This window comes from Labrus mixtus, chromosome 18, assembly GCF_963584025.1.
Source record: "Labrus mixtus chromosome 18, fLabMix1.1, whole genome shotgun sequence".
Classification (NCBI taxonomy): Eukaryota; Metazoa; Chordata; class Actinopteri; order Labriformes; family Labridae; genus Labrus; species Labrus mixtus.
The window spans coordinates 26,098,978-26,111,711 of NC_083629.1; the positions used below are offsets into that span (position 1 = coordinate 26,098,978).

The 12,734-nt window shown below is 40.2% G+C and overlaps 1 protein-coding gene across 2 annotated transcripts in view; it reads left to right on the top strand.

Moving 5' to 3' along the window:
* trim9 (tripartite motif containing 9) overlaps positions 1–12,517 on the top strand; it is a 35,222-nt gene extending 22,705 nt beyond the window's left edge. Inside the window, exons 8-11 of one of the 2 annotated variants that reach the window (XM_061063631.1) lie at positions 3,162–3,200; positions 5,081–5,384; positions 8,155–8,317; positions 8,813–12,517. In XM_061063631.1, the coding sequence (XP_060919614.1) occupies positions 3,162–3,200; positions 5,081–5,384; positions 8,155–8,317; positions 8,813–8,890 (584 nt within the window). In that variant the 3' untranslated portion in view covers positions 8,891–12,517. The remainder of the gene's footprint in view (positions 1–3,161; positions 3,201–5,080; positions 5,385–8,154; positions 8,318–8,812) is intronic. The other variant, XM_061063632.1, reaches the window with a different exon arrangement.
* The last annotated feature ends 217 nt before the right edge of the window (positions 12,518–12,734 follow it).

The following is a 12,734-nucleotide window of genomic DNA, read 5'->3' on the forward strand; positions in this document are numbered from 1 at the left end:
GAGTCAAACTAAAGAGGAGGAGTCAAATATAAAACCAGGAGTCAAATATGAAACCAGGAGTCAAATATAAAACCAGGAGTCAAACTAAAGAGGAGGAGTCAAATATAAAACCAGGAGTCAAATATGAAACCAGGAGTCAAATATGAAACCAGGAGTCAAACTAAAGAGGAGGAGTCGAATATAAAACCAGGAGTCAAATATGAAACCAGGAGTCAAATATGAAACCAGGAGTCAAACTAAAGAGGAGGAGTCAAATATAAAACCAGGAGTCAAATATAAAACCAAGAGTCAAATATAAAACCAGGAGTCAAATATGAAACCAGGAGTCAAATATGAAACCAGGAGTCAAACTAAAGAGGAGGAGTCGAATATAAAACCAGGAGTCAAATATAAAACCAGGAGTCAAACTAAAGAGGAGGGGTCAAATATAAAACCAGGAGTCAAATATGAAACCAGGAGTCAAATATGAAACCAGGAGTCAAACTAAAGAGGAGGGGTCAAATATAAAACCAGGAGTCAAATATGAAACCAGGAGTCAAACTAAAGAGGAGGGGTCAAATATAAAACCAGGAGTCAAATATGAAACCAGGAGTCGAATACAAAACCAGGAGTCAAACTAAAGAGGAGGAGTCAAATATAAAACCAGGAGTCAAATATAAAACCAGGAGTCAAACTAAAGAGGAGGAGTCGAATATAAAACCAGGAGTCGAATATAAAACCAGGAGTCAAATATAAAACCAGGAGTCAAACTAAAGAGGAGGAGTCAAATATAAAACCAGGAGTCAAATATGAAACCAGGAGTCAAACTAAAGAGGAGGAGTCAAATATAAAACCAGGAGTCAAACTAAAGAGGAGGAGTCAAATATAAAACCAGGAGTCAAACTAAAGAGGAGGAGTCAAATATAAAACCAGGAGTCAAATATGAAACCAGGAGTCGTATATAAAACCAGGAGTCAAACTAAAGAGGAGGAGTCAAATATAAAACCAGGAGTCAAATATGAAACCAGGAGTCAAACTAAAGAGGAGGAGTCAAATATAAAACCAGGAGTCAAATATAAAACCAGGAGTCGAATATAAAACCAGGAGTCAAATATGAAACCAGGAGTCAAATATAAAACCAGGAGTCAAACTAAAGAGGAGGAGTCAAATATAAAACCAGGAGTCAAACTAAAGAGGAGGAGTCAAATATAAAACCAGGAGTCAAATATGAAACCAGGAGTCAAACTAAAGAGGAAGAGTCAAATATAAAACCAGGAGTCAAATATGAAACCAGGAGTCGAATATGAAACCAGGAGTCAAATATAAAACCAGGAGTCAAACTAAAGAGGAGGAGTCAAATATAAAACCAGGAGTCAAACTAAAGAGGAGGAGTCAAATATAAAACCAGGAGTCAAATATGAAACCAGGAGTCAAATATAAAACCATGAGTCAAACTAAAGAGGAGTCAAATATAAAACCAGGAGTCGAATATAAAACCAGGAGTCAAATATAAAACCAGGAGTCGAATATAAAACCAGGAGTCAAATATGACACCAGGAGTCGAATATAAAACCAGGAGTCAAACTAAAGAGGAGGAGTCAAATATAAAACCAGGAGTCAAATATGAAACCAGGAGTCAAATATAAAACCAGTAGTCGAATATAAAACCAGGAGTCAAATATGAAACTGGGAGTCAAACTAAAGAGGAGGAGTCAAATATAAAACCAGGAGTCAAACTAAAGAGGAGGAGTCAAATATAAAACCAGGAGTCGAATATAAAACCAGGAGTCAAATATAAAACCAGGAGTCAAACTAAAGAGGAGGAGTCAAATATAAAACCAGGAGTCAAATATAAAACCAGGAGTCGAATATAAAACCAGGAGTCAAACTAAAGAGGAGGAGTCAAATATAAAACCAGGAGTCAAATATAAAACCAAGAGTCAAACTAAAGAGGAGGAGTCAAATATAAAACCAGGAGTCGAATATAAAACCAGGAGTCAAATATGAAACCAGGAGTCGAATACAAAACCAGGAGTCAAACTAAAGAGGAGGAGTCAAATATAAAACCAGGAGTCAAATATAAAACCAGGAGTCAAATATAAAACCAAGAGTCAAACTAAAGAGGAGGAGTCAAATATAAAACCAGGAGTCGAATATAAAACCAGGAGTCAAATATGAAACCAGGAGTCGAATACAAAACCAGGAGTCAAACTAAAGAGGAGGAGTCAAATATAAAACCAGGAGTCGAATATAAAACCAGGAGTCAAATATAAAACCAGGAGTCAAATATAAAACCAGGAGTCAAATATATATATATGTATATATATATATATATATATATATATATAAAAATATATGTACATAATAAAATAAAGCTCCTATAACTTGACACAAACTGAGATGAATTCAAACCTGTGGATCGGTGGACAAACGTTGGATCTTGAGTGACAAAAAATTGAAATGCTTTCGGCTTAGTGATGATGAAACTCGTCTGTGATTGGTCGTCCTCAGTTTTTACTTTAACTTGTAAAGGCTTGAAAGCAGCTACGGGCTGTCATTGTATCCTAACCTGAGTTAGAGAAACATTTATCTAACAATGTCCCAATTGATAATAAAAACTTAATTTAAAACAGTGGTGAATGTTTGAATCAAACGTTTTATTACTGAGATCTTGAGTCTCGTCCCAGCTGATAACAGGTGAGACACAGAGGCATAGTATGATTGGCTGTGAGCTCTAATCAACAGGTATTGATGATTCCTTACTGAGCTCTGCCGTCTGTCCTTCATCAAAGGAACATAAAGCTTTATCAGGAAGGGAATTCTGTTTGAAGGGTTTGTTTGTGCTTTTATTAAACCAGCCAGTTTGTCTTTAATCCTTTTACGTGCTCGCCATCCCTTTACTTAAAGGTGCTCTGAATTAACAGGAAGCTAGCCTCTGATTGGTCGTCCTTCACTATGACCTGACTTCAGAGAAAGAACAGTCTCTCTGTTTTTTGTGATTATTCTTTGCAGCCCTGATCGTTTTTTTCCCCAGCCACCTTGTTGAACCTGCTTCTTCTTCCCCACTCCCCCCCCCCCCCCCTACACTGTCTGCTTCACTGCTTCGCCTCGCTGTCCTCCCCCCTTTTTTCTTTCTTCCCTGTTTCTTTCTGCCCCTCCTCCCCCTTCGTTTTACATTTCAGCTGGACTCCCTCCATGCGATATTCAGTCTATAGGCACAGGTATGGACAGCTTTCACTGCTGAGTGTTTCCTCTCCTCTCTCATCTGTGCAGTGTTCACTGTCAACCAGCAGGGGGCAGTTTGCTCTGTGGGCTCACTTCAGGGTTAGCCCACAGAGCATGAACATGAAGCACACACACATCCGTCTGTGAAACATTTCTCCGTTTACAGAGCCCCTGCTTCTCTCTCATCAAACCTGAGTCAAACTAATTGTTCACAGTTTGATTTTTCTTGGAGTAACGAGCTGCATTAAAGGGTCACCTCATCCAAAACAAAGTAAGGTATCAATCCATGCAGATGCTAACAGCTGTTTCTGACAAACCAACAAACAAGAGCTCTGCCACTTTAATCTGAAAAAAACAAAGTTTGGTATCAGTCCATGCAGATGCTAACAGCTGTTTCTGCTGAGGTTTCAAGTCGACAACACAAACAAAGTAAAGTCAAACACAACATAAATGTCTTTCTACAAAGTTATTTTGTGTGAAAAATCAGTTTGTGAGCGTCCCTCTGGTGTGAGCGTCCCTCAAGTGTGAGTGTCCCTCAAGTGTGAGTGTCCCTCAGGCGTGAGTGTCCCTCAAGTGTGAGTGTCCCTCAAGTGTGTGTTCCTCAAGTGTGTGTCCCTCAAGTGTGAGTGTCCCTCAAGTGTGAGTGTCCCTCAAGTGTGTGTCCCTCATGTGTGAGTGTCCCTCAAGTGTGAGTGTCCCTCATGTCCCTCATGAGTGTCTCTCAAGCGTGAGTGTCGCTCAGGCGTGAGTGTCCCTCAAGTGTGAGTGTCCCTCAGGCGTGAGTGTCTCTCAAGTGTGAGTGTCCCTCTGGTGTGAGTGTCCCTCAAGTGAGTGTCCCTCAGGCGTGAGCGTCCCTCAAGTGTGAGTGTCCCTCAAGCGTGAGTGTCCCTCTAGTGTGAGAGTCCCTCAGGCGTGAGTGTCCCTCTGGTGTGAGTGTCCCTCAGGTGTGAGTGTCCCTCAAGTGTGAGTGTCCCTCAGGCGTGAGTGTCCCTCAAGTGTGAGTGTCCCTCAGGCGTGAGGTGAAGTGTTTGTTGTGTTTTGGATGGGGGGGGGGGGTAAGGTAAAGGTAAATGTTCAGGTCTCATTTCCACAACATGAACTGCTGTTGGATTCTTTAAGTGACCTTTTTTTTTAACCCTTATAAAAGATCTCAGATATCTTTCATGCATCTGTTTTGATGCAGAGATTAAGCAAAATTGGATTGGATAAAGGTCATCAGATTAACCTGCCGACTGTTTGATGCAGCTCTGATATTATTATTATTATTATTATTATTATTATTGATAATATTATTGTTGTTATGTATGAAAGTTACAGATCTTGGCTCCTCTTTCCAAAAACAGCTCTTACTTTGAAATCACAGCACATTCAGTCGAACCCTCACCTGACAATGAATTCATGTTTTTCACAGTTGGACGGAAGTGAAATCATAATAATAAAATAAAAATAACCTGCAAGACAACAATCTTAAAGGATCACATGACTGCTCGAAGTGCAGATCAATGGGACTAAACTAAGACTAAAATTCCTCTGAGTGATAAAATATTTAAAACTCATCAAATCAAATGTATTTATGGATCAAATTTAATAAAACGATGCAGACTTCGACTGTTGTTGGAGAAAGAAGCCAAAGAACTGAGATCATAGAAGTTAAGGTCTTACAACGTGATGAACTAAGACGTGTGGTGGTGAAAATGAATCATCATTTGTTCTCCTCCGTCATGAAGTCATTTTATATAGTGCATCTTCACCTCATCTTACCTGCAGCCTGTACACTCTCAACCCGTTGTCACACCGCCATCTTTCCTCCACTCTCTCAGTGAAATGTTGGTGCTAAACAAAAATATGTGTTATTATTCCCGTGTTCGTGTTACAGTAGCTTGGTTCACCTTTGACCCGGCCTCGGCTCACCCGGACATTATTCTCTCCAACGACAACCTGACGGTGACGTGCAACAGCTATGACGACAGGGTGGTCATGGGAAACTCCTCCTTCTCCCGCGGCATTCATTACTGGGAAATGACCATCGATCGCTACGACAACCACCCCGACCCGGCCTTCGGGGTCGCTAGGGGCGATGTCCTGAAGGATGTGATGCTGGGGAAGGACGACAAGGCATGGGCCATGTATGTGGACAACAACCGCTCCTGGTTCATGCACAACAACTCGCACACCAACAGGTAAGAATCACCTGAGTCATTTCCTCAAGTCTTAGATTGTTTCACTCACTAACCCTAACCACAACTTCTTACGTTACAAAAAGTACCCGCTACCCAGGACTTTATTGGTTTCATCGTAGCACAGGCTCCCGGTATGAAAGTAATCAATAACAGATTTTAAACTCATTGCTATTACAATAGAGCATCTGAATAACAACAAACAAGAACTCTGCCACTTTAATACGAATAATAACAAACAAGAGCTCTGTCACTTTAATATGAATAATAACAAACAAGAGCTCTGCCACTTTAATCTTAATAACAACAAACAAGAGCTCTGCCACTTTAATCTTAATAACAACAAACAAGAGCTCTGCCACTTTAATCTTAATAACAACAAACAAGAGCTCTGCCACTTTAATACGAATAATAACAAACAAGAGCTCTGTCACTTTAATACGAATAATAACAAACAAGAGCTCTGCCACTTTAATCTGAATAATAACAAACAAGAGCTCTGCCACTTTAATCTTAATAACAACAAACAAGAGCTCTGCCACTTTAATCTGAATAATAACAAACAAGAGCTCTGACACTTTAATCTTAATAACAACAAACAAGAGCTCTGCCACTTTAATACGAATAATAACAAACAAGAGCTCTGTCACTTTAATACGAATAATAACAAACAAGAGCTCTGCCACTTTAATCTTAATAACAACAAACAAGAGCTCTGCCACTTTAATCTTAATAACAACAAACAAGAGCTCTGCCACTTTAATCTGAATAATAACAAAACAAGAGCTCTGCCACTTTAATCTTAATAACAACAAACAAGAGCTCTGCCACTTTAATCTTAATAACAAACAAGAGCTCTGCCACTTTAATCTGAATAATAACAAACAAGAGCTCTGCCACTTTAATACGAATAATAACAAACAAGAGCTCTGCCACTTTAATCTTAATAACAACAAACAAGAGCTCTGCCACTTTAATCTTAATAACAAACAAGAGCTCTGCCACTTTAATCTGAATAATAACAAAACAAGAGCTCTGCCACTTTAATCTTAATAACAACAAACAAGAGCTCTGCCACTTTAATCTTAATAACAAACAAGAGCTCTGCCACTTTAATCTGAATAATAACAAAACAAGAGCTCTGCCACTTTAATCTTAATAACAACAAACAAGAGCTCTGCCACTTTAATCTTAATAACAACAAACAAGAGCTCTGCCACTTTAATCTGAATAATAACAAAACAAGAGCTCTGCCACTTTAATCTTAATAACAACAAACAAGAGCTCTGCCACTTTAATCTTAATAACAAACAAGAGCTCTGCCACTTTAATCTGAATAATAACAAACAAGAGCTCTGCCACTTTAATACGAATAATAACAAACAAGAGCTCTGTCACTTTAATACGAATAATAACAAACAAGAGCTCTGCCACTTTAATCTTAATAACAACAAACAAGAGCTCTGCCACTTTAATACGAATAACAACAAACAAGAGCTCTGCCACTTTAATACGAATAACAACAAACAAGAGCTCTGCCACTTTAATCTGAATAATAACAAACAAGAGCTCTGCCACTTTCATCTGAATAACAACAAACAAGAGCTCTGCCACTTTAATACGAATAATAACAAACAAGAACTCTGCCACTTTAATACGAATAATAACAAACAAGAGCTCTGCCACTTTAATCTTAATAACAACAAACAAGAGCTCTGCCACTTTAATACGAATAACAACAAACAAGAGCTCTGCCACTTTAATACGAATAACAACAAACAAGAGCTCTGCCACTTTAATCTGAATAATAACAAACAAGAGCTCTGCCACTTTCATCTGAATAACAACAAACAAGAGCTCTGCCACTTTAATCTGAATAATAACAAACAAGAGCTCTGACACTTTAATCTGAATAATAACAAACAAGAGCTCTGCCACTTTAATCTGAATAACAACAAACAAGAGCTCTGCCACTTTAATCTGAATAACAACAAACAAGAGCTCTGCCACTTTAATCTGAATAACAACAAACAAGAGCTCTGCCACTTTAATCTGAATAATAACAAACAAGAGTTCTGCCACTTTAATCTGAATAACAACAAAGAAGAGCTCTGCCACTTTAATCTGAATAACAACAAAGAAGAGCTCTGCCACTTTAATCTGAATAATAACAAACAAGAGCTCTGCCACTTTAATCTGAATAACAACAAACAAGAGCTCTGCCACTTTAATCTGAATAACAACAAACAAGAACTCTGCCACTTTAATCTGAATAATAACAAACAAGAGCTCTGCCACTTTAATCTGAATAATAACAAACAAGAGCTCTGCCACTTTAATCTGAATAACAACAAACAAGAGCTCTGCCACTTTAATCTGAATAACAACAAACAAGAGCTCTGCCACTTTAATCTGAATAATAACAAACAAGAGCTCTGCCACTTTAATACGAATAATAACAAACAAGAGCTCTGCCACCTTAATCTGAAAAAAAAATTAGAGCTCTGCCACTTTAATTGCTGGCTGCTATCTCCAAATGTGTGTGTGTGTGTGTGTGTGTGTGTGTGTGTGTGTGTGTGTGTGTGTGTGTGTGTGTGTGTGTGTGTGTGTGTGTGTGTGTGTGTGTGTGTGTGTGTGTGTGTGTGTGTGTGTGTGTGTGTGTGTGTGTGTGTGTGTGTGTGTGTGTGTGTGTGTGTCTGTGTGTGTGGTGTGTGTGTGTGTGTGTCTGTGTGTGTGTGTGTGTGTGTGTGTTTATGTCTGTGTGTTGATGTAGGACGGATGGAGGCATCAGTAAAGGCTCTACGATCGGGGTGCTGCTGGACTTCAGCCGTGGGATCCTCATCTTCCTCATCAATGATGAGCAGCAGGGCCCCGTGGCGTTTGAAAGCCTGGAGGGTGCCTATTACCCGGCCATCAGCATCAACAGAAATGTCCAGGTACACAAAGATACTGTGTTAATGTTAACACACCTGTAGAACCTGTCGGGTTAGAGTCAATAAACTGTTTTTTAGTACAGAAAGGACCAGGATGTGGTACTAGGCTGAACACATTAAACCCTAACCCCATCACCCAGTTTACACTTAGCTGTAGGTGGTACAGGTATTCAACAGGTAACAGAACTGTAGTTGTTGTGTGTTGTTGAATAAACAAACAGAAACAGCTCTCACATTAAACAAACACATTAAACACCATTAAAAGGACTTTTAGTGTCCCAGTTTAGTTGAGAAGCATTCAAAGATGTAGGCCTTTAAAGCAGCTCTAGGGGGTGCTGTTTGCATGTGTGTGAGCAGTGTGTCAATGCTCTTTGTCTGTGGGTAAAGAAAGCAAACTGAGGAAAAAGTTCAACAGCACCCCCTGCAGGCAAGAATACAGAGCACATGTCCTCCCCTGATTTATTAACATGTACTGTATGTGAATGTGTTTCTGCTCAGGTCACACTGCACACTGGACTTCCCATTCCGGATTTCTACACCCCTGGGGAGGCTGATCCCACCGGCTCTGTGTGCTAAACACTCCAGATCTCACAGTCACTTTGTGGAAACCTCTGCAGGATTCATCCAGCCAATCAGTGATGTAGATCCCATCCTCACCCTGCCCCCCTCTCCTCCTCCTGACCCCTGTACTGTAACTCTCTGCCAGGGGCCCCTCCAGCGCTGAGCCATGCCTTTATCATGCCTAAACCTTGAACACACAGAGAGCGTCTGCAGGTCAGAGCATAGAGTGCTTGACAAGCTGTTCCACCTCTTCTGACGTGACAGACAACGTTTTAGAAATCCTGCAGAAACCTGAAAATGACTTCAAGCTGATGGACTCGGACTAATGTGCAACGATCATCGGGTGAACTCATGGAATACAGCTTTTTCTCTTTTGCTTTATGTTATATGAGGATATTGATACCACCTTTATACCTCTTTGCTGAACATGAAGCCAACCTTAGGATATCATAGCATAATGAGTAAAATAAGAGAGGATAGTGATCCTCCAGCCCGGCTTTGTCCAAAGGTTAAAACGTGTCTCCCAGCACATCCAAAGCCCATCATGCTTTATTCTGTACAGAACCTGAATGTAATGTGGAGGTTTTAGAAGCACACGGATTATTCAAACTCAGAAATATGTAAATAAGGAACTCTGGAGGGCGGAGTGTGTTCACACATATTTAGCATAGTGCTAATAATAATAATGAAATATTGAGCTACATCTTTAAGAAGGGATATTTTTAAACAAGTAGAAAAAGTCTAATTCTTTTTGACTGAGTCTGTACCTGCCGACAACCTGAAACATTTCAAACCTGCGAGAGGTCGGACGGTTAAAACTCATGACCTCTGACCTCTCAGCTGAAGTCTCATCGTCCGTGTTCACAAGACACTTTTTTTCGTGGCTTTGCTCCTGTGAATAAAGCGCTAAAGTAATAATCTGTGCAGAATTCCTCTGCACTGCAGCTCTCAAAGATCCCTTAACCCCAATACATAGAAGAAGACGGCAAACTGTGAGTGCTGGAAATGCTGGGAAGTGTGATCATGTTGAGGGTGATGCTCGTTGCTTCTTCTGTATTTTTGTAGTCGAATCTTTGGTGGTTTTGTAAGATATAAAATATACGACTTGATAATTTCAGAGACGTGTGAAGAAAAATAAGTTATTGATGTTTTCCAACGAGAGTTAAATGTTGTAAAGTTTTAACAGAAAGTTTGATCTTTAACTGAAGAGGCTTTTTTAAATATTGTCTTCAATGTAGACTAACAGGAAAGGAAGACGGTGCGTTAGGAACTTTATCTGGCAACAGATTCGGACAACAGCAACTTCTACAAATTCAGCAATCTCAAGAGCAAAACAACTTCAGATAAAATAGTTTAGCTTCTGAAGTACTTTGAATGCTTACATATTAAGTCAGTCTTAGTAATGGTCTAATGTGCATAGTGATAGCATGCTAACATGCTAAAACAGCCAGCGCTAGCATGCTAACATTAAACACGTACAGATGATGGGAGGATCGTGAGTCTGACGATGAGCTTTTATTATGAAAACATTTCTTGTTTCAGTTTTAATGACAGAGATAAAGAATTAAATTATTTAGACTGAACTCAACACCATTCATCCTCTGGTCACTTTCGTGACTCATCATGAAATTATCTCCAGAGTCTGAAAACCCATCTTGTGGGGAAGATGAATGTCAGAGAAACTATATTTTTAGTATATTTGGAGAGTCAATGACAACTTTAACCTGCTGGTGGCGCTAGAGGAAAGTCCAGGATCAAGAAAGTTCACGGGATTCATCTTCTGGGTGCCATGGGCGTCAGTACTAAAGTTTATGGAAGCTTATTCTTCCACTTTAAATACATCTCGACCTCTTGGTGCGTCAGAGGGTATATCCTCTGCAGACCCTGAACGAGATTAAAGATGCTGCTCTAACTCGGAAATATTTCATGGAATAAATCAAAAGTTACTTCTGCTGCTTGAGGGCCCATAATGTGATGGATCATCCTGTAGGGACCATAATGTGATGGATCATCCTGTAGGGACCATAATGTGATGGATCATCCTGTAGGGACCATAATGTGATGGATCATCCTGTAGGGACCATAATGTGATGGATCATCCTGTAGGGACCATAATGTGATGGATCATCCTGTAAGGACCATAATGTGATGGATCATCCTGTAGGGACCATAATGTGATGGATCATCCTGTAGGGACCATAATGTGATGGATCATCCTGTAGGGACCATAATGTGATGGATCATCCTGTAGGGACCATAATGTGATGGATCATCCTGTAGGGACCATAATGTGATGGATCATCCTGTAGGGACCATAATGTGATGGATCATCCTGTAGGGACCATAATGTGATGGATCATCCTGTGGGGACCATAATGTGATGGATCATCCTGTGGGGACCATAATGTGATGGATCATCCTGTGGGGACCATAATGTGATGGATCATCCTGTAGGGACCATAATGTGATGGATCATCCTGTGGGGACCATAATGTGATGGATCATCCTGTAGGGACCATAATGTGATGGATCATCCTGTAGGGACCATAATGTGATGGATCATCCTGTAGGGACCATAATGTGATGGATCATCCTGTAAGGACCATAATGTGATGGATCATCCTGTAGGGACCATAATGTGATGGATCATCCTGTAAGGACCATAATGTGATGGATCATCCTGTGGGGACCATAATGTGATGGATCATCCTGTAGGGACAGATGTATGAGCAGTAGTAGGAAAATGAAATCTGACAATTCTTCCATGCTCGTATGAACATTGTGGTGACACTCAAGGAGAATTAATCAACCATTGAGATGTATTCTCTGGACCATGAATGTCAGTATGAAATATCATGGCACGTTGCTTAAGGACACAAATACCAGCAATATGTTGCCGCTGTGGATCGAGTAATTTCAGTCTGCTGCTGGCCAGGATAACCCTAACCCTGGTCCATTTGGGGGAACTGTTGCCTCTCTGCGTTGCCCTAAAACCGTTGCCTGGCTTTGTACTCCATACATGTGGAGCGTTCAAATCAGGTGATGTCCTATGTTAGAGCGTCATAGCGTGCCTTTTCCCCTCTTAAAGAAGCATCGTCTGTAAAATGTGCTCTCCAGACTTTCACTAAAAGTGACTCTTATGGCTCTCCAGACTTTCACTAAAAGTGACTCTTATGGCTCTCCAAGCATTTACTAAAAGTGACTCTTGTGGCTCTCCATACAACGGGCAAACAGAGCGAATAAGAAGTATGGTAGTTTGTCCAATCAGGGCTCCCGTAGAGAAAGTTAAGCTGGTTGTTTAATTGGCGTTTGTTTATCGTTCGTCAAGTGTTAATTATAAAAGGGTAGGGGTATAAGAGAGTCACCCCCCCCCCCCCCCCCCCATCAGCTCAGGCTGCAACACAGGCGTACAACCAGAGGACTGCTCTGCACGCCTCAAACATCTGATCATGAATAATTATCTCCTCCTGAAAGAGTGTGTGTGTGTGGTTGTAGAAATTAAAGACTATAAACATTAATAGTATAATTTAATGATTTAATTATTAAATGTCTGATTCCTGAAGTCTTGATGATCAAAGTGTAATTATTCTGTTTCTTTTTCTTTGTGTCAATATTCAATAAAAAATAGACATAAACAACGTCTGCCCGTTCTATCTTTCATATATCTATAAACCATATATCTATAGACCGTATAAATATATACAGTATATATAGTCATGACTACATTGAACCTGCAGCTCTTCCTCTCTGTTCACTCTGAGCAGCTGAGCAGGAAACACCCTCCCCCTTCACCAACCAATCAGAAGCAGCAGAAGGCGGAGACCTGTGCATGAAAAACAGACACCACCTCACCTTTCCA